General features: G+C 47.7%; 1 protein-coding gene across 3 annotated transcripts in view; it reads left to right on the top strand.

Moving 5' to 3' along the window:
• prkd3 (protein kinase D3) overlaps nucleotides 1-22,279 on the top strand; it is a 45,555-nt gene that overhangs the window by 6,711 nt on the left and 16,565 nt on the right. For all 3 annotated transcript variants that reach the window (XM_023808058.2, XM_023808036.2, XM_023808045.2), the window contains 2 exons: nucleotides 15,501-15,639; nucleotides 21,328-21,459. In XM_023808058.2, coding sequence (XP_023663826.1) covers nucleotides 15,501-15,639; nucleotides 21,328-21,459 — 271 coding nt within the window. The remainder of the gene's footprint in view (nucleotides 1-15,500; nucleotides 15,640-21,327; nucleotides 21,460-22,279) is intronic.

Genomic DNA, 22,279 nt, shown 5'->3' with positions numbered 1-22,279 from the left:
GAGCGTCCCAGGAAATTAAAAGTATGAAAAAAGCTTTAATTTAAAAGCCATTTTCCATGATTTTCATGATTTAATTTTAAGTACATAAAAAAAAGTTGCTCTATTTTTCTCCTGAGTTCCCCAGTCTTGAGTCCATGTGTAACATTATGGTTTGTACCCTGTTTGTGCATCTGTCACATATACATTTGGGCTCAGTTCAGAACCCCATGAATCTCTGGAACCTGCAACCTTCTGGTTACGCCATTTTTATCCATGCCTCTCGTGCCTTTCATTAAAGTGTTATTTGTAAGGTTGGCTTAAATCAGATTCATATAACTGGATTGTACCGTAACAGCTGGCAAAGAAAAGGCAGCTAAATGTTCCTAAAGACATGTATAAACACGCTGTCTGGCGTAGCGAAGGGTTGGCATGCTAATCTTTATTTGACAATGGAGACTGATAACAGGGAGAGATAATCACGTTTCCGCAGAAGCGGCTTTCGCCGTAAATCCTCCGTCACATGCAAAGAATGACCGTGGAATCGAAGCGGAACCTGGTTTTTCCCGCCTGCATTCAACGGGGACTGAAAATCTTTCTCTAAGGAAACATTTCTATAGCAAGTACAATGTCCACCTTCTCATAGGAGGTGTGACTGATTTGACGAAAGCTCGATCTCCTCGTTAATGGGTGAAACATCGGTCTGGGGGGGTACAGGGCATTGGAGGGTAGGTGTTAAATTCACAGGATCTCCCATCACACTTTTGTTAAGGTTGGTGGTTCTGGATCAGCAGAGTCAGCATCTGTGACAGGCCAAACCTGGCACTTGGAGCACATGGAGTTTGGGGGTGGATCGAGGAGCCCCTTGTGGTGTTCAGGTGCTGGAATAATGCAGTCCACGTGTGTGTTCTCTTCTTCTACCTTGGCCCGTGTTCTCGTCAGTAGACCAACATCTTCTTGGGTTATATCTGGGGTCCCTCAGTTGCTCAGTCTCTTTGAAACGAACTAACTAATCTGTCTGTCTATCATCTGTCTGTCGTTTTCTCCAAAGTTATATTTTTGAGGAAGCAAGGTCAAACAGTGCCTGGTTTGGGGGGTATGGGCTTTGCTCAAGCACCCAACACTGAGCTCAAGCTGCCAACCACAGGATTTAAACCAGCGACCTACTGATCACAGGCACAGCGTCCGAACCTGCTGTGGCTTGCAAACACATCAATTCCTTTCCCTACTTCTGATGGAATTTCATAAAATCCCTTCCCAGTTCCAAAACCGTCACGTACAACTGTGTATGTAAAACAAGATGAGCAGTGCCCTTGTGGGTCAATACTTTCATCCAATAAAATGTAACCCCCCTAATTTTCTTTAATTCACAAGATAAATCTCTGCTGATTGCCACCACTTAGTGAATAACCATTCTGAAATTCGCTCTGGCTGTGGGGACAAACGAACAGCTGTATAGTTCATTGTTTGAAAAGCTTCGCCCCAGAGAAGCCTTGCTTTGTTTAGTGTTTTTTCCAGTTCTGCAGGTTGCTTTTCTTTGTATCGAATCGTTGGATAGAAGATTGTCGAAGGAAGTTGTTTTGCAAGGAGTAGCAAAATGTTGTAGCTACGTTTGTGGTGACACATTTCTGGCATGCTTTGTGGATTAATGTTAACTGAGGTCATATTCCTTGAAGATCACTCTGGCCTTGGAATCTGCTCTTTAACTTTTCTCTACCTAATGTAATGAACACGCATGCCTGTGTCTAGCTTTTTAAAATTTGTCAGAAAGATTTGAAAAGGAGTCCTTGAATTACATAAAACACATCCAAATGCGTAAAATAACCGTTTCTGTCTTTGCTGTTTGCGACGGCCGATTTTCTGCGCTTCTTTTGCTCGTGATGATGTAATCTTTCTGGAAACTCAGGCAAAACAGAACTTCACAAGGGCCCACATTAGCAGACGGAGGCTTTTGAAGTTAAACGCAGGAAGCGACGGCCTGCTTTCTTGCAGTTTTCTTTCCTTCAGGGCTCTGACAGTTTAATTATGTCTGTAATTGGGATAATTGTCCTGTAATGCTATTCTACTCTGCGTGGTAGGTTTTTTTTGTTGGAGCAGCCTGACTGTTTCACCTTTAAAGTTTCACCGGAATTGTATGCGCAACAAGGGATGGTTTATTGAGCTTAAGTACGAGAGCACAGGCTGCGGGTTTTAGGATGTTAATTAAGCAAAATGGTTTTAGGTTCTTTTGCATGAGGCCTAGGTGACAGTGAGGAAGGCACCCCCCCCCCCCCATGTGCCCCGGTGCCTGGGCTTTTGTGCTGGGGAAGGCCAAGAGTGATGGATGGAAATAAACATTACAGCATCTGATTACGTAGGGCTTCCTGTTTGGTGTCGCCCAAGTTGTCCCATGCATCGAGACTGGGGGGGGTGTTCCCAGGACGGAAGTTCATGACTCCGATAAAAAAAAAAAAAGAAGTACAACAAAGAACAAAGGCGTTCCTCGGGCGTGATTCTGCGGGCTGCTGGGGTCAGCTCGCAGGCTCGGGAATTCAGCCTTGATGTTGCCGCCATGTTGAGGTGTGGTGGAGTCGACTAGGGCTGGAAACGCTGAACTCTGTTTCCTCATCTTTTAGGATTTCAGACTTCAGTCCTAAAAAGTTTACAAATTACATGGGAAAATAAAGGAAAAAGAAAGCAAACGTTTCCTCAAATGGCAGTTTCACTAACGTTTTCACCTTGCCTGCTTCTCCCCGGGATATTTTAGCTGGTTCTGAGAGGCAGCTAGAGTAATGTGTCAAAGACATGCTGGACTTCATCCCCCCCTCCCCTCCTGCAGCCCATGTCTGGGGGGAGGTCTCACAGCTGCATTCACAGTTAGGGGTTCCACGCTGCCCGACTTAAACTGCCCCACAGTGGAATGAAAATGATTTGTGTCCCTTGCAGTGTGTCCCGTGCCAAGTTTAACATGTATGCTGCAGAGTAATGACCCTCGACAGCCTTTGTAATCACACCCGCTCCCCTGTTTTTAGTTCGACCCACTGCACTTCACTTAAAATCTGTTGAGATTTGAGGGTTTTACAGAACCAGGTTGTTGAAGCTGCTGTTAGTAGACTTTAGATGTGCATATACATACGCACCGTCTAATCCTTCCAGGATGCGTGCTGGTCTCTCTGCTAAGCACATCAATATCCTGCATTAAAATGCTCTTAATTTCAGGGCAGTATTGTTCCGTGTATGGGGTGGGTGTTTTTTTTTTTTTTTTTTGCCGGAATGTTAATAGCTTTAATGCACGTTATGTTTTTAAATATTAAAACGCAAGCCGGGATTTTTCAAGGGCACTTTTTAATGCTAACTCGAGCTCCCAGCTATTCTTTCACAGGTTTGCGTAGATGGTTGTGGTCAAAGCGTTGTGTTGCCATGGTAACTAGGGCTGTATGGCAGGAGTCTGGAGAATGCTGCGATCTGGTGGGTGGCAGGAGAGTGGGACCTCTGGCCCCAGATGCGGAACAGCAGCAGCGATCCTGTGGGAAAGTGAGGAGTGCCGGTGAGCAGCGTGTCTGTGTGTCAGGCTCATTAACGCTTAGCGCTCGTGCTAACGTGAGACTGCCTGCAATTTCCCACGGATTCTGTGTCCGTCTGCCTAGCCCCCCCCCCCCACACACACACACACACACACACCACCCGCGCGTGATGTGTCATTGGAGTACCGAAAGTGAGTCAGAAATCTGAAATCTAACAGTGTGGTGACATTTTGACAGGGGGGTGGGGGGGGGAGCTGGATTCGTGCTGTCTGAGCACGGGCGTTCGTTTGGGGTGGGGGGTTTACAACAGTGAGGAAGTGAGACCCGACGAAGCTCCGGAGTCACTTCCTGCCGGGCTTGCATTCACTCGCACTCGACCCGGAGCCGCTGGCTGTGCCGCTGGTCTGCGCGCGCCACGCGTCTGAAAGTAATTTGAGATTTAACCGCCCTCCAGTTGAGCTGGCCGTCTAATTTCTCCCATCTGCACCAGCGATTTCATTGCAGCCGGTCGCGGGGCTGCGGAGCCGTTGCTTTGGAAGGGGGGAGGGGTTAGAGGAGTAAGGCTTGACGGGGGGGCATTTGACGGTGGCTGGAAGAGTCCCTGGCGAGACAGGATCACCTGGGACGCCCCCCTCCAACCCAAACCGCTTTGGCTCGGCGGTGCTGAACCCTCATTCCACCATTTTGGCCAAAGGAATGAACGGATAGGAGGGAGGATAATCAAACAGAGCAGATCTGATGCAGGACGAGAAGGGAACATGTTTCACTTTTCAATACTGGGGGAAATATCTCATTCAGCTGGACTCGAGCTGGTGCTCAGATGGGACCCAGATGAAGGGCGGGGCCTGTGCTCTCTGGTCAGGCCCTATGGTAATTAGGAGTACTAACGGTGGCGGCGGAGGGGCCCCCGGGCGATTTGTGGAGCAGGCGTAACGAGGTGCGAGGCCGTTTTAACGAAGGCCAGCCCGCTTTGAACCCAAGACAAAGCCTGTGATCAAAGTTTTTCAGAAGAGTAAAAAAACAAAACCAGAAAGGGGGAGGCTTGATCAACTTCAGGCTGGGCCCTCTGTTTGTTTATTTGTTTGTTCATTCTGTCTCAAACGTGATTTTTGTATGCCAAGCTTCTGACGCAAAGAGTTTGTTCATGCTGGAAAGAAGAAGGCATGTGCTATGAGATAGGAGAGACCTGTTTTGACCGAGGCAAACCACCCACTTGTGATGGGCACCCTCATGTAGTAGACTGGATGCCATGGTCAGGCCAACAAAGGGCACCATTACATAACCCCTCCCCCAAACCCCTCACCAAGAGGATCAAGCATTACGGTCAATGCTTGATCCTTGTAGCATGTGCGATGCATGTACACCTGGCCACTTTTCTAATTGGACAACCTCTGAGCCACCGGCCAATCCATTTTCACGGGTCAGCCGAGGTTCTGTTGCAATCGAACTTTAGTGTTAATCGATGTGATGGACAGGACATGGGGGGGAAGGTATGGGGGCTGGTGGACTGGTTAGCTGGTGGAATAGAGTGTAGCAGAGATGTGTGATGTCATTTATTGAAACATCGGAGAGGTTTCACAACATCTTAATGTAGCAGGTTCGCCCTCATAGGGCTTATATTTCCCTTGTTTGTCTAATAGATATGTGATATGTGTTTTTAGCTAACTGATTGTGGATTCAGGTACTGGCTATTTAATTTATTTGGCTCCGGCCATTGAGTATCAGCGACATGCTGCTTTTGTGGTTCATGGTCGAACTTTTTCTTGATGGGAGAGTGTATATAGAGACCTGTGGTCAGGTCTTGAAGGTACCCTATACATTCCCTCAGTATGCATGCTGCTGGCTCTGCTCTGATTCTGATGCAGCCCATCTGTCATGCTCATGCATTGGACATTTGTTGTTGTCCCCCATAAACACATCTGGGAAACAGTGGGGGCCATGTTCTTACCTGCAATGTCATGGCTCTGCCAGGAGTCGTGATGGGGTAGTCAGTCGCAAGCTAGCTAGCTAGCGCCTCCATCTGTTGGATCATGTCATGCTTCCTGTCAATCAACATGGCTTTTTCGGGGCATCTGCTGCATCAACAGATGGAGTGGGAATGTGCCGAAAAGCAGTGATTTCCTGCTATTATGTTAATTCACACAATCAGAACCCCACGTGCATCCCCCTCCCTTTGGCTCTGATGCCGATGATCAGCACACCCGGTGAGGGCTCATGTAAATTCTATTCAGGCCCAGTCGCTTCTCGTTGGGGAACATTTAACTCTGTTGGCTGTTGGATCGACCCAAATGGTGGAGTCCCCTAGTGCTTCCTGCCCATTGGAAGGGTCAGTGGACACCACCGACTTTATCTGTCGGGAGTGGGACAGAAGACTCGCCTTGAAGATCTTCTGGAGTGTATTCATGTCTTGCGAGCCAAAAGGGTAACTGGGGGTAACATAGGAGGGCTCAGTGTAAAAACATGATTGTGTTAGCTGTGGAACAGCATCCTTCAGTTGTATGGTCATGTTACCTGCCAGTCGAATCTCACGGCCATCTTTCTGAGGGCTTGGAAGGTGAAACGTTTCCCCGGTACACCATGGACCTGCCCAGGAGGCTGAATGTGTTGGCCCGGTGCACCCTGCTTGGGGGCAGCCCGCTTGCCCCCTAAGCTGCCCGACACTTGCAGGCGAAAGCGTGTTACAGACGCTCATCTTTAACGTGAATTCTGAGAAGGGATCCTCCTTGGAAGCAGTCTAGGACCCGTACTGTCTTTACACCAACAATTTTTTGCAGATACTATTTTTTTGGTGGCACAGGGAAAAGAATTTTTATGGAGAAAAATCGCTACCTAGTCACTGACAGGCTAAAATGTTCTTGAACAGAGTTCCTTCTTAATTTCTTTCTTATTCTTTAGATGTGTATATTATGTATTGGATCAAAAGCACCTGAGTGTATCCCAGTGCGTTATGGGTAAAAATCGGTTTCAGCTTACCCTTATGGAAAATGTGGCGTGTGTCTGACAAGGGAGTAAAATTGGACCAAAAGTGGAATTGGTGTGAAATGCAAGCTATGCAAGTAATGATGTGTAGCTAGGGTGCTGGGAGTCTATTGCTCCAGCTGTGAGCATGTTTGGTTTGGCCCCCCTGGGAAACTCGCAAACAGGGTTTGTGTGTGTGTGTGTGTTTGGGGGGTGTTTTACATAATATGACACGGCACAGTATTGAAGTCCATTTCTTCGTGAGGTCACTTTTGCTGTCACTTTGAACCTTCCTGGTAGGGTGAAAGATGTCAAAATGACACAGTGACGTCCACATCGTGGTTACATTAGAATACCCAGAATACCGTTCCCCGCATTCCATGCATAGAAAAATCCCATGTAGTATCAGCATCTCTTCGAAGCAGCATTAGAGTCCACTCAGCCTCCTTAGTGTCCTAATAACTCTGCCATCAGAACTGAACTAGCTCAGAGTGTGAATTAATGACTGCATGGAGGAGAGCACGTTCTGTTCCAGCCCCCATTTAAAAAAACATGAAATGCGCTGTTGTTTTCATGGTTTTCCCTTTTGAAAGCTGTCATGTGTGTGCTTTTTTCCCCTCCAAAATGATATAACTAACTCGCATGGAAAATGCTTTTTTTTGTGACAGAAACACTGGATGGCCTTGTGCTTCCTAACAAACAAACACTCCCTTTGTCGCCGGCCAACACGACTCATGCACCGTAGTTGAGAGGATTAACTTACGGGACCCTGCATTTCCCCAGACTTCCATCTAAGGTTGTCTTTTTTTTTCAAAGACATGTGCATGCGCATATTATGCAAGGATAAGTCAATTCTGTGTTGTTAAATGGTAAACTTCAGGGTAAATTCTGCTGTTCAGTTTTGTAGTATGACGGTACTGCTGGTAATTCTGTTGTATGTTAATGATTTAATAGAGGTTAAGTACTGTAGCACCAGGTTACAGATGGCAAATATGTGCTTTTATATTAACAGTGCATAATTCCCAAGAGTGCCTTCTGCCAGTGCAAACCTAGCAGCCTGCTCTGTTTGCCCTGTAATGGTAACATTTCCAGTTATGTTGAAGGTCTTATGAGAGCAGAGAATTCATCATCTAACCTGGAGCACCCTTGTTTTCGAGATTGCAGCCTCTGTTTTTCATGGAATGTGCAAGAAGTAATGACTTGCATACGTCTGTCGCCCTTCCCAAGTCCTTGCGGGCATTCAGAGTGCTTTCCTGCTAATTTGGCATGAGCTTGATCTCTGTATAAAAGTAGCAAATGCAGAAGGCCAGTAGCGCTTGCGTTGCATGCCATTTGGCTTCCATGATGGCGAAAACACCCCAAGTGTCTTATTAGCATTTAAACATAATTTTTTATGGAGTAGAATAAATGACATAGATCAAAACAAATTTCCTATAAATGAGGGGCATTTTCTGTCAGTTTTAAGCTGATGTCTCGCTAAATTGTGGAGTATGAAACTGGCAAGTGGCTTGAGAGAACCAGACTCCATGTGAAAGTGTGCTTGGTGTGTATGTTCCGAACACACGGGTAGATCAAGCTGCATTACAGTGGATTACAGCTAATAAGCAAAGAAACAGTGGGATGGCCGTCATTTTGCAGTCATTACTGCAGTGTGTGCAGTATTTAATGCTGTGTATGTGTACAATACAGTTTGGTTACCTAGGTGACTTGTTCATCCAAAGCACAATTTTCACCCATTTTTACAGCATTATTGTCAAAGTTACTGGCCACATTCAAAGCCGTTGTGCTGCCTGCTGCATTTCCGTTAAGAAAATTTGCCATTTTTTAACACTAACAGAATTTAAATTTATAAAAACTCAGTTTTCACATATGATAGAAATGAAAAAAATATTTCAATGCTGCCTGTCTGGAATGTTCCGGAAGCAAGACGGGCCCTTTGTTGTCACCGCGGTGATCTGACCATGCCGGTGCTGGGTGGTTCCAGGATGTGACATGAGCTTCATGGGGGTGAGGTAGTGGGGGGGGGGGTGGCTTCCCTTACAGCCCCGGCCCGGATCCCCAGCTGACAGCCCTGTAGTGAGCACTGCTTGCACCCCTCCCCCCGTGCCCATGATTTGATAAGCATCTCAGTCTGCACTGCTGGCTTCCGCCCCGGCCTCTATCAAGCACTTCAGTCAGGTAACAGACTGCGGGAGCACCATGCAGCAACTAATTCCTGCTTTATTCTGTCTTGGAGTGATGCCACATCCAAATCCCACCCGCCTTCCGCTTAATGAGCACACAGAGAAAATTGCCCATTCACTGGTCCGATTCTTTAACTGCCAGAAGTCTCTATCTTTAATCTAGCTGACGCTGGGTCATCGATGTTGTTCTAAGTGCTTCTGATGAAGTCCGAGCAAATCTCAGGTCCCGGCTTTATGCGCAGGACCTTCTCACTCCTATGTAGATGGGGTCGGAATATGAGAGGCCTAATATCGATCTCTATTAGGACAGTGTGTCCTAACCCGGGCCTGGGGATACAGAGACAGTCCACCTGTACTAGATACTCAGTGTTCTCAATTGGCTGTGAGTTGGGAGGGAGCAAAAATGTGGACTGTCTGGGGTTCCCCAAGGACTGGGTTAGGAAAACAGAGCATTAGAATATGGAAAATTGTGATGGATGCTGCTGTTTGCTTTCCTCATGTCGTGCTTGGAATCCACTGGGCTTTGTGATGATAGCTGTCTCTGTGCTCGTTGTCAATCTGGCCCAGGTCCGGGCACTGGGTCTCTGGGGTTGGTTTGCAGTGCCACTTATCATGTCATGCAGCTGCCATCATTACCCCAGGCTATGCATCAGTCTCAGTGTCTGCTGGCACTCTCCACCTCGTCAAGAGGTAGCCGTAACCCTGGCTCGATCCAGTTTCCCTACATATAACGAAGTCTGGAAGACAGGAGACTGTAGGGAGCATCATATGAAAACCTGTGTCCACCATGTTGACATGGAGCCTTTCTTTGCCCTCACCCCCTTCCCCTCTATGAGATGGTCTGCCCCACCCTCAGCTCGAAGGGGCTGGGCTATGAGCAAATGTTTCACCTGCAGAGCATGAAGGGGGGTTTAGCAGAGTTCTCGTGTTGTGGCGCCTCATGCGCCAGGATTGTATGAAGACCTGAAAGGCGTCTACTCTGTTGCCTGATCGCGCAAAGTCATGCACGTTGCCTCCGCCCCAATACCGCAGAACCCGGGGGCCTCTCTGCTTGCGTAAAGGGGCGTCAGGAGCCCATCAATAATGGTCAAATGAGTGCGGCTCCTCTCATGAGTGGCGCCGTGGCGAGCAGACGTGGGCCGAGGAAATGAGGTCCCATTAGTCTGGATCGTTAATCTGTGTGTGTTAGGTCCCGAGGTGTCTCTCATTTTCAGGGCTCCTGCAGGCACCAAATGAAGCAGCAGTACGAATGAATGAATATACAGGCATGCATCCCATAATAGTCAGAGGCAGTGCTGCAAAACACTACTGACATTCATTACCGATACTCTCAAAGACTATAGATTGCAATTTTTTTTCCATTTGAATGTAGTATGATATGATGAAGACGTCTCCCAAAAATACCAGCATCCATGAAATGATGTTTTAGATGTGGGTGGAAAGGGGTCCTTTGTCAGATGCCAGAGATGGTGCTAAAAAGAACAGGCACTGGAAGAGCAAAGGTAACATTGTCCAAGTCTTCATTTTCACATTTTTTTTTCCCTGCAAAGATCTGAGCAGTTTGGCTTAGATGCAGGCCAGTGCGCAGCCCGGGCCAGCTGCCTCGCTGGAATGGAAAAACATGTGGAGTGGAAATTCGCCGGCCGGGCCAACGGGGCTGGATGATCTTCTCTCGGGACTAGGGCACAGAGACGTGGGGAAGCGGGGGGTGGGGGGTGGATGGGCGGGGCCCTACACTCATGCTCTGAACGTGTGATATACAGCCCCGAACCGCAAGCATGTCTTCCAGATGGCATCACATGAGGCCAATAACATAAATCCCACCCCCCAAGTATCAAATATCTGAGGGCTTTTTAATTTCTTTCTCTATATCTCCGTCGTTTCATTTTAAAGATGCTTAATTGCCAGAAGTCTTGGCCGTGGCTCCTTCAGCTTCTGGAAGTTGTACTTCCACCTTGCGCAGATTTACCTCGCAAGCACAGCAGTAGCCTTTAATCTAGACTGGAAGCCCATTTCACGTGACCTCGAGTTGCTAAAATCTCCAGAAAGGGAGATTAATATCACGTATGATGTGGAAAGACACAACGGAGCGTTGAGCTGTGTTTACTCTCTTGTAAAACAAACAGTTTATATGATGTGAGGAGCTGCGGCATTCCTCTGCTCACCTACAAAAGATTCCATAACCTCCTCCTGCGGCTTGTGGGATCGCAATCATGATCGACCTCCCGATATCACCTCTCCCCAAACCCCTGCCGTCAGATAGAACACCTCAGGAAATTTCAAAGGTTTTCTTCAACCCAACAGCTGCTTTTACCTTCTCTGAGATTATAGTGCTGTATGTTCTGGAAGTTATGTTAAAGACAAATCCATTTTGATGTCAGTCGGTTTTGCTTTAAATACCATGGGTGAGAATATCACAATTACAAGTTGCTATGAGTATATCATTGCTGCAATGTCATTTGACGTTGATGTCGGCCTACTCACGAAAGTGGGTCTGAAGAATGGAAGTGCTTTGAATAACCTGTGAAAAGCGGATGACTCAAAGGGAGGTGGTGAGGATGTGGCACTCCTCTGCTAACTGTGGAGAGCGGACATGAGGTCAGCGGGTTGAAGTTTACCTTGTTATAATAAGGTACAGGTGGGCGAGCCGCCAGGTGCCCAGTCCCTTTGCCTGCGCAGTAATGAGTGCCGGAGCGGCTTGTAAGTTTGTAATTTGCTTTTTTGTGGGAGTCTTCCCTTCAAGGTATTTCTGTACCATGTCATCACCGCTTCCTACGTGATGCTGTTTAATACAGTCAGATTTGAGGATGGTCATCAGGTGAAGTCACCCCCGTCATATGACCTAGCCTGGATGATGCCACGTGATTATGGCATGGAAACATTCGTTTTACAGTGTTCCGCAGAGGCCAAATTGTGAAATCGGCATAAAGAAGCGGCAGCTGATGCTGGGAAGAGCATTCGGGCCGGGGATGGTGCTCAGTCGGAAGCCACCATGGGATTAACGTGTGTTAAGCTCTCTACTGTGGGCCTGCACCACGTACTCGCTCCACTCAGACGGCCAGCCTCGAGGAGTAGAGTCAGTGTTTCCCTGGAATCTTATGTGTTCCTGTGAAGATGTATGGGTATTCTTATGGCTTTGATCGCCATGGCTAGGTGTAAGTGCTGCATCTCACATGACAGGCTTCCAGGACCCTGAGAAATGGGCCTGGTGGACTGGTCATCCAGGACGATGTGACTCATGGAGATCTGGAGATTAGTGACCAGCTCTGTTTCAGTGAAGTTGTGTAGTATCAGGGCAGTGTGCTGCTCAGTGGGTTAGGGTTAGAGTTAGGGTTAGGGTTAGGCCGCTGAGCATGTGATCGGAAGGTTGCCAGTTCACACCCTGTGGTCAGCAGAATCACCCTTGGGCCCCTGAGCAAGGCCCTTAACCCCAGTTTCTCTAGGAACTGTCTGACCCTGTGCTCTCTATTCTTCCCTTTGGATAAAAGTGTCGGCTAAAAACATATAAATGTTAATATGTAAGGAAGCAAGGTTTTTTCTGAATTACGGGATACGTTTTTCGCTGAATTTTTGTGGGCCATTTTTCTGTCCTACCTTTCTGATTGCTCGAATGGCAGGATAATGGGAAGTAATTACTACTGCATGAACGTCAGAATGAAGCAGATCAATTATACATGGCGTCGTAGCCCAATGGGCCAGTTCTCCAGATGGGTGTAGACTGAAGGGCAGACGCTGAGTTCGGACCTCTGAGGGTCCGCATGGCTGTCATGCTGAGAAGCCCTCTGAGTCTGGAGGCGCATCTGAAATTGCATACTTACACAGTACGTACTGAATTAGTTAGAAGCCTACTACTTGACCGTTAGTGTAGTATGAGAACAGTATGCATGCACTCGAACATACTGCATTTGCATATTACCTACCCCGGGTATTTTACAATGATGTAGCTTGACCCCAGTGATAGGTAAAAATAATTGAAAACTATCAACAAAATAAGATACATATTCAATTCAACTTTTGCAACTGGGTATTGTTTTCTACTGACATTTGTACAGAGACGGCTCTTCCTCCGCCATCTTGACACAAATTTCTGAGCAAGCAGCAGTCTTTCATCTCTGGTCGCAGCTCCAGTGGCCTTGTGGGATAGCGTAGCATCCATCGGTTGCACACTTTGGAATTTCACAAAATGTAGTGTACCATCCGGGTTTCGTTCACCTACTGTCATCTATACTGAGGACTTGGACATACTGCTCACTTCACATACTATGTTTCGCCTACTATATAGTGAACAAGTATGTGGCTTTGTTTGTCTGGGTACAGCCAGCACTGAGCCCTTTCCCTCACATGTTTTGCCATCCTCGTCCTGGAGATGGCGCTGTTGTTTTCTGTGGGCCTCCTTCCGTTGAATGTGTCACGCCCCCCCCCCCCCCCCGCTGGCGTTCTCCCAGGGACCCCTCACAGGTGCAGCCTCTCAACACACCCGTCGTGCCAGCACCGGTACCAGGGGCCCCGGCAGGCCCTCCCTCGCTGAACACCGCCAGTGGCATTGTTCCGTGACTGTGGTGTGGGGGCGGGCCGCTGCTGGGGGAAGCACCTGCGCGAGATGGACTTTCCAGAATGCCTGGTTGGCATGGCGACCTCTGTGCGCAACCAGTCTCGCCACCGGGGGGCCTGACTTTGATCCCGACCCCACAGGATGGGCCCTGCGTTCGTTCAGGCCCTTCTCTGTCCCTGAGCTTATCAAATGTAACTGATTTAAAACAAGAAAAACACACACCATTCTGCTGGCCAGCTGTCTTTGCGTCGGGGGGGGGGGGGGGCGGGCAGGGAAATACGATTCTTTCACAATGAAGGACGAGTGAAGCTGTGCTTCATAAAAAAATTGCGGGGGGGCTGATTTTCCTGGCACTCAGACCCCTCATTTCCTCCCCACCATGGAAGCAAAGGAGCCTTTTTAACAGTAATGTAGGCCCGGCCCGGGAAAGGCGACCCCTAGGCTTTTAGAGCAGCGTCCTCAGTGTTCAGCCCCCCTGTTCTCTGTGCTTCTGCGTTTCCACGTAGCCTGTCTAACAGGAATAATGGCCCGGGTCCCTGAAATATTAAAAGAGTTTCGAGTGCAGGAGGACGGCGTCAACAGGATGCATCAAGAGCTGCATCCATGAGCACGGGGGTCACAGAGCCTGAGTTCAAGCTTATTTTGACATTATTTACTACCTTACGGCAGGAGATTGGTTCCAGTTGATTGGGTTTAAAAAGTGAGCGACTCAGCTAGATGGAATGGCGGTTAAGTGAACCCGAAATACTACCCAGTCTGGCTGTCGCGTTCTGTCACGATTTATACGTGTTTGTAGTTTTTTGGCACTTCAATTCTCTGTTCTCCCCTCTAGCCACTTCTGTTGTTTTTTTCCCCTTCTTATGAGCGAGAAGATATGTGCTGCCTTTGAGTTTAACCTCGCGTTTTCATCACCCTGTACGCTTTATTGGGTGTTTAATAACAGGCAGTGGAAGGGACAGCCACGTGGGGTCCTCGGCACGCTGACACGGACCCAGTTCAGAAAAGGGCCGAAAGAAGGTGCCTCCTGTGTTCTGGGAGTGTGACTCTATGACGTAGAGGTGAAATACGAGGGGCCTAGTGTCTCCGGGGGGTGGAGGGGGGCTATGAGCAGGGGAGAACCCTGAGAATATGTCGCAGGAGGAAGGGGCTGGGGGCTGTCTGGGCGCATCCCTGGCAGACTGTACCCTGCGACTCCCCTTTGGGGGGGTGAGGCAGGATGTTTATCGTCTTCTCATACGTTGCGGTTCCTCTCTCTCACCTAACCAGACTTTGGAGAGTCACCTCGACGTTGCAGAGCATGGAGCTGCCGGCTTCCGGGGCATGATGGTGTGGGGAGGCCAGGCCCCTCCCTCCCCCGTGACCTCAGCTGTAATGCTCCCGGCCCCAGAATGATCTCTGTACATAAGCCCGAAACATCGCCGAAACGATGAAGAGCGTCGAGCAGTGATTATTTTTATTCATGTTGCATACACTCACAGATGCATGCTGCAGTGTCGCTGATTGTCCGCGTGATACTTTCCTTGTGTTCTGTCATCGCCTGAAAGTGCGAGGTCATCCTCACCCTCACGCTCCGCACATCCTGTCACCATGTGCGAACAATTGCTTTTTTTTTTCTATTCTTCTGCTGTGACATGAGCCCAGATCCGACGCTGACTTATCCCTGGTGACGTCGGGATGAGGGGTGTAGGGGCTGTAGCCTGACTCATTCTGCCCTCAAAACACCCCGCCCAGCCCACCACCTCCTGCGGTGATCTCGGCCACGCTCATTCTGGGCCCACGCTTTCGCCGTGGGTTTCTCACCCCTCTTGGCTCCATGGAAGTCGTCTTGGAGACGAACCGGCTGGCTGCACCGTTTCTATACTGTTGGAGGCATCATATCATTTTTAAACGACATCCCTGAACTAACGATGGGTCAAGTTGGCTCATCGTGGCGTATGAGGGTTCGGCCTTGTTCATTCGCCGTTTCGTCTGTTTGCCTGACAAAGATGGAAGGCCCGATCTTGTGTACGTTAACTGAAACTGGTGCTAGCTCTGCTTCTAGCCATAGGGTGTGATTCGGCACCTCGGTGTGAAAGCGTTGGCTGGCGGGTGGGTGAGAATGACGCCGGATGACAGTGGGGGTAGGGGAGTGGGGATTGCGGACAGCTCCACTTAGTTCCCAGCTGTCACCGTTCGTTACGGTGTTCGTCATCACATCCGTTACGGATCCGGCAGCACGGGCCTGAAGGAGATCAGCCATGTTGCCCCCGAACCTTGGATGAAAGTCCGTGATCTAAGAGCAGAAACAGGATACTTGCTGATGACTATCCCGTCTCCTCCTCTTCCCAGTTCCCGGAGTGCGGCTTCTTCGGCCTCTACGACAAGATCCTGCTGTTCCGGCATGACCTGAGCTCCGACAATGTGCTGCAGCGACTGACATCGGCTGAGGATATCCACGAGGGGGACCTGATTGAGGTCGTCCTCTCTGGTGAGCATGGTCGCCGTGGTTTGTGGTAACCCCAGTCTGGGACCACATCAGAAGCCCCCACTGAGAGTCCCTTTCCGTGTCTCTTGTTCTGGGACAGTGTCTTCAGTAAGGTTTATGGTTTTGATAAAATTGTAGTCAGGTAGAAAGCAGGATATCAAAGACATTTGTTATGAAATTATTTTATGTAATTATATTTTGAAATATATTTTATACATTACATCGTGGTTCTTCCAATCTGGACCTCAATTCCAAATCCAGGCCTTGTTTTCAGTTCTCCCAGGTAGTTAGTTTAATAATTTCTGATTCTGATTGGTCAGAGGCTTCACACCTGACTGACAGGTAAAGGAAGGCTTGAAAACCAGTAGTGCTCGGACCTCGAGGACCGTGATTTGAATAACCCTGCACTACATGGACAAAAGTACTGGGACACCTGGCCAATACACCTATAGGATCTCTTATGACATCCCATTCTAAATCCTCAGGCACTGATATGGAGATTGCCCCCCCTTTGCAACTATAACAGATGCCACTCTTCTTGGAAGGCTTTCCACAAGTTTATGGAGTGTGTCTGTGGGAATTTCTGCCCATTCATCCAGAAGAGCATTTATGAGGTCAGGCACTGATGTTGGATGTGAAGGCCTGGCTCACAATCTCAATTCTTGTTCATCCCAAACGTGTTTGATGGGATTGAGGTCAAGACTCTGCACGTCAGTCAAGTTCTTCCACACCAAACTCACCCAAGCATGTCTTGGTGGACCTTCCTTTGTGCATTGAGGCACAGTCACGCTGACAGAGAAGGGCCTAAACTGTTCCCACAAAGTTGGAAGCATAGAATTGTGTAAAATATCTTGCCATGCTGAAGCATTAAGTGATCCCTTCACTGTAACTAAGGGGCCAACCTCTGTAAAACAACCCCATACCATTATCCCTCCTCCACCAAACTTTACAGTTGGCACAATGCAGTCAGGCAGGTAACGTTCTCCTGGCATCTGCCAAACCCAGACTCGTCCATCAGACTGCCAGACAGAGAAGCATGATTCGTCACTCCACAGAACACATTTCCACTGCTCCAGTGTCCATTGGCAGTGTGCTTTACACCACTCCATCCGACGCTTGGCACTTTGCTTGGTGATGTGAGGCTTGCATGCAGCTGCTCGGCCATGGAAGCCCATTCCATGAAGCTCCCGGCGCACAGGTTTTGTGTTGGGATCAATGCCAGAGGAAGTTTGGAAGTCTGCAGTTATTCAGTCAACAGAGCATTGGCGACTTGTACACACTAAGTTGTGCTGCTCTTTTAGTTACAGAAGTGTGGTCATTGATTTTTGCTGCCGTTATGTTTTTACATTATTGAAAAACGTTAAATATGAATGGATGACAGAACAAATAATTTAAGACATAACATTACGTGGCATATGCAGGGCACAATGAAGAGATGCGGGCAGTTTTTAAGCTGTAAGAAAATACAGCTTGACTTGGAAGGGTATGTCAGAAACAGTGTGGCTAGGTGCTTTGGCAGTGGGTTTGAGTGAAATACCAGAATTCAATGATTTAGAGGTGTGTCCCGATACTTTTGTCCATGTAGTGTGTGTCTGTGATGGGTTGGTACCCCATCCTGGGTTATTCCCTGTTGTGCCCATTGGTTTTGGGCTTAGGCCCCAGACCCCCGTAACCCTGTATAGGTCAGGAAGTTGAATGAATGAATGAATGAATGAATGGCCATGGGAGATGAATGGATTTAAATGCTGTCTCCAGTAGGAGGTGCTATGTCTCAGCTGCCTGTGCAGTGGTCTAAGGACAGAGGGGCAACTCTTCACTACAGTAGCTGTGCTGTTGTTGGTAAGCTGTTAGGGAGTTTTGGCAGCAGACACATCCTCCAAAATAAATAAAAGTGGCTTCCGGAAGGATTTTACCAGGAAGTGTTTTGTCCTTCCTCATCCGGACTGTGCTGTTGTCTTCTTTCTTAGCCCCCCAGGTACAAAACTTAACCAGGGCCCAACATACCTCAAAAACCTTTATCTCTTTTCGGTAGAGAATACCAGAGTATTGAGAGATAGCAAAACGTGTCGCTATGGTGCTACTGTGGGCCGCTTCCTCTCAGCTTTTTTTGGTGCAGGGTGCCGATCTTGAGAGAAATGTGAAAAAAAAAACCACTCACCACAGCCTGCAACGTACTGGGCTTTCCTGCAGACGCATAGCTGGCGGCACTAAATATACCTTCAGCTTGTCTCTGCACAGTGTGGTCTTGTTCTGCACAGGCCCTGTCTGTTATGGTGAGATGGACAAGCGACCTGCCTGTATCTCACAATGCCCACCTTCCAACCAACTCTCTCTGTAGAAACCCTAAGTATGCCTTATCGGACCTTTGTGTCCCCCGCTCAGATTTTGTGTGTATGTCAAGAACAGCTGTCAAATGTGTGTCCATGTGTTACATACAGCCACGGAACCACAGGACACCTCATGCCTCTTAGGGCAGGTTGTGTCAGGCTGGGGTGGTGCCCTCTTCCACGACCTCATGCTGGCTTTCGCAGATGTCTATTCAGGCCTTTCCTGGACTATGGTGCTCGTCGGTGTTGATGTGATAGGGGGCTGTGCCATTTTCGGTGGCAGCAGAGGTTATGTAGGGAACTTCTCAGAAGGTTTTCTCCTCATATTGCTGGTCTCCAGTTGTTTTCGCCTTTTGCCCGTAAGACCTTCAGCAATGTAATGATGAGCTTAAGTTCTGCATTGTTCTTGACTTTTCTTTATAAGGAAATTTTCAGGAATCTCGCCCCACACCCCCGTTACTATAAAAATGACTTATTGCCAGTTGAAGAATTGTGGGTTTCTTTTCTGATTGTAAAAATCCATTTATCCAGATGCTCTGTAAATTGTATAAAGAAAACACTGTTGCCAAGGTCTAGTTCTTGGTGTTTATCTTTTGTTTTATGATTTCTCTGCACAAACTTGTTTACTATGCAAGATAGAGAGTCTTTCAGGAGGTGAAATCCTCCCTGTCCTGTGGCAAACAGCAAACATGTTAATGTCTGTTCGAAAAGACGAAATTAGCACCAATTTCACATTCAAAGTAAGTCGCTGGAATGTTGTTGTCATGGCACTGCAAACAGACCAATGTGTTTGTTCCATTTCCCCCGAAATTGTTTGTCAAAAATATAGTTACTTAGGTTTTGTTTGAAAGCAGGAACTAGGAAGAGTTGATTATTTGAACTTTTACTTAACGTGGTACGTGTGACAGACCAGCGCTGATTGGCTTTCTCAGAAAAACCAAACGCTTGTCACGAAGACAGAATCAATCAGCTATTTCCATTCATGTCAGCTGGACCCTGTGCAAATATAAAGCCAACCCCCGCAGCCTACTTGGTGATTTGGGTTAGATCCTGGACTAGGGAGCCCGGTTATTGTTGGCTGGTGTTGGGATCTCCTGTATCCTGAGGCATAAATCTGGGTTAGGGAGATGGCCCTGTGAGGGGGGGATGCTTAAGTCAATGTAACTAGTGCCTGTAGCCTCGGTACTGAGGATTATGACCACGTTATGGGGGGAGCTGAGGGCGTGGCAGAACTGGGGGGGGGGTTCATGCTCATCAGAGCCAAGGTATGTTGGTTCTTTGCAGTCATGGTTTTGTCAACAAGCTGATTTTCCTTTCAGAGGCTTCGAAAGGTCACTTGTTCGCGTTATGTTCGTGTGGCTGACAAGATGCTGGATTGCAGTGTGTAATGACGCAATTTCACAGTAGCATAGAGGTATTATTAATTTAGAATAATAAGTTGGTACCAGGGGAGATCTGGATTGGGCGTTTTGTGCCTGGCTGTCTGTGCCTGTAAGAAGGACCTTGTATCTAGAGTGTGATGCCGTTCGGTTTTCACAACGTCTCTGCAGATTGATTTTTTCCAGGTATATTCTTCTTGTGATTAGATAGCAGACACTTTCTGTCAGGTCTCGTCATGTGTGGCCCAGAATGTCTGTCATACAGGAAGTGATGTCAGCAGAGCCCCCACTAGACTAAGCACTGGTTATCTTGCAAGCTTTTTTTTTTTTAATCCACCTTATGTATGTTATGCTCAGTCGGTCTGTGTTTTTGAAGGAAGGTTAATGTAACATTTTTGAATGAAGGCTGACAGTTTTCTTGAAATCACAGTCAGGAGCAGCTGTTTGTGCACCTTTGCACCATTCTGGAATGTTCCTGTTCCATCAGTGACCCGACTGGGGGACTCGGTGGCCAATAAGGCAGTGGTAGAGGACACCTCTGGCGGGTTACAATCTCGCCACTCTGCTGGAGCACAAAGCAGACTGGCCTTCAGCTGCATTGCTTTCTATGAAGCTATGCTTGTGGTGAAAAGCTTGCCTAGATCCTGCATTCGTGAGTAACACTGCTATAGGTGTCTATTGTGAATAGATTCAGCTTGTATCCAGCTGTGTAAACGGGTGCATTTATCCAGACCAATAGCTGCAGTCAATAATAATAATAATAATAAATTAATAATGAGCATGGTTCATAGAGTTCCGTAAAAGCAACAGAAAGCAGTGTGCTGACGAGGAGATTTTTATTTAACCTTGTGTCTCCGCTATAAACATAGTTACAGGACTGTCTTATAGAGTTACCTGGTAAGTTCTTCCCACAGCACAGTCTATGGCTTCCCAGACTTGTGTTTCGGTTTAATGTTTTGTGCAAACACTTCTCTCCCTTCGTCTGTGGTGATTTCCTGCACCCCCGACTGCAGTGCACCCTTTATTTTGCTAGAGAGAATGCATAATGTGATAAGCCACAGGCCCCCGTAGGCCCTGGGGGAGGGAAAAGGCTCATATTCTGCCTTAGTCAGTCAGAGAAGCACGCTGCAGAAACCCCCACCACTTCCTACCTTATGTCGCTCTCTCCTTGCTGTACTGTTCAATTAGAGTGTCCCCTACTGTCAGAATTCTGTCACTGCAGCACGACCCTCTAGCTATTTACTCAGTTCACGGTGTAATTAGTTTACACTTTACAAGGCCCTTGTATTGTCGTAAGGGCTGTGGTGCTTTCCATTCGCTGGACTCTATAATGTGTAACTGTTTTGGTAAATGCATTACCCTCGTTTCACTTATTTTTTTACGTCAAACATAAATGTAATTTCAATCTTGGTTTTTGACCCCTGGATCAGCTAGCTTATTTTTCCAAATGTTTTTCAGTGGGGACATGACTAATCCACTGCTGTTGCATAATGCAGCGTTGATAAAATAATGCAATATGTAATGGAAAATTAACCTAAACACAAAGCAGTAGCAGTGTGGGAAAATAGAAGAGAATTTCTTTATTGTCGTTGTACAGGTAGCAAGTAGAATGAAATTCAGTCTTTGCAGATTCCATCCTGTTCAGTTATGTTTTTATTTTGTATTGCATCCCTGTTTATTTATTTATATTTTATTTGACATTTTATTAATTTGCTCATTTATTTATACATTTCTCATTCAAACTTTTTTTGACCTGTACCTTAGTTGCATACTGTGTTCCTTATTTTAATCCCACATGTATGAAAAGTGCTTTGTAAATAAAGTTTACATCCGGAAACAGAAGAGTGACTCAGTTTACCACCCACGGGACTCAAACCCATGACCGTCTGGCCACAGGTACAGAGTCCTTATCCCCAGAGCCACACACAATGTATGATAATGATTCATGAAATCTGAGTTCTGTTTTCTTCCTGCCCGCCTTGCAGCTCTCGCTACTGTCGAGGACTTCCAGATCCGGCCCCATGCCCTGTTTGTGCACTCGTACAAGGCCCCCACCTTTTGTGACTACTGTGGGGAGATGCTGTGGGGTCTAGTTCGTCAGGGTCTCAAATGTGAAGGTGAGTGCAAGACCCCGGACCACTGGCAATGCGGCCCACATACGTGGACACTCACGTGGATGTAAACCGTCTGGCTGACGCACTAACACACATGCAGACAAAGCAGCAGGGTTACCTGTGCACTAAAGAACGCCTAAGTGCGGTGGTAGGTGCGTTAGCATCCGTACATAAGACCGTTATCATGGAGACCAACACAGCCACAGAATATCCACAGACTGGCCCTCTGGCCACTGTTTACGACACAGCCAGGGGGCAGCAGCAGCCTCAGAAGTTTACGCGAAGACTCCAAGAGAAGTCAGCCGTCACGTTTCTGCACTCTGCCCTGGGGATGGGGGCAGTGGGCGGGGGTCGATGGCAGCACATGGCGCTGAGCTGCAGGGTACCCCCACCGAGCGTGCGACTTCCTGCCATTACAGAAAGAGGCCTTTGAAGCCCAAATCTGGATCTTTGAATGGAGTCCAGCGTGCGTCGGCAATCGCCGGACGGGATCTTCAAACGGCGCTGGTGAAACCGGGCGGAGCAGTGCCATGTGCTGCCACTCTTCCCTCCCCAGAAGGCAGGGCAAGCGGAGGGTCAGGGGTGTAAAATTTAAGGGCATGGCACGGGGAGTACACTGCCTGCTCATATCCACTCCACCATTAACTGAAAAAGGTAGCATTAAAATGTTCTAGCTGAGTTATCAAATTATGATGATAACACTATTCAATGGCTTCTTAGACAGAAACTTGATGATTGTAACTTCAGTGTTCAGAGAGTGTTTCAGAGAACATTATCAAACTGGTTATTAGCATGGGTTTATGCTACATTTACCGTTTATAGG

Source organism: Paramormyrops kingsleyae, chromosome 14 (assembly GCF_048594095.1).
Source record: "Paramormyrops kingsleyae isolate MSU_618 chromosome 14, PKINGS_0.4, whole genome shotgun sequence".
In the NCBI taxonomy this organism is placed as follows: domain Eukaryota; kingdom Metazoa; phylum Chordata; class Actinopteri; order Osteoglossiformes; family Mormyridae; genus Paramormyrops; species Paramormyrops kingsleyae.
The sequence above is the reverse complement of the archived record's forward strand: the minus strand, read 5'-3'. Positions and strand labels throughout refer to the sequence as shown.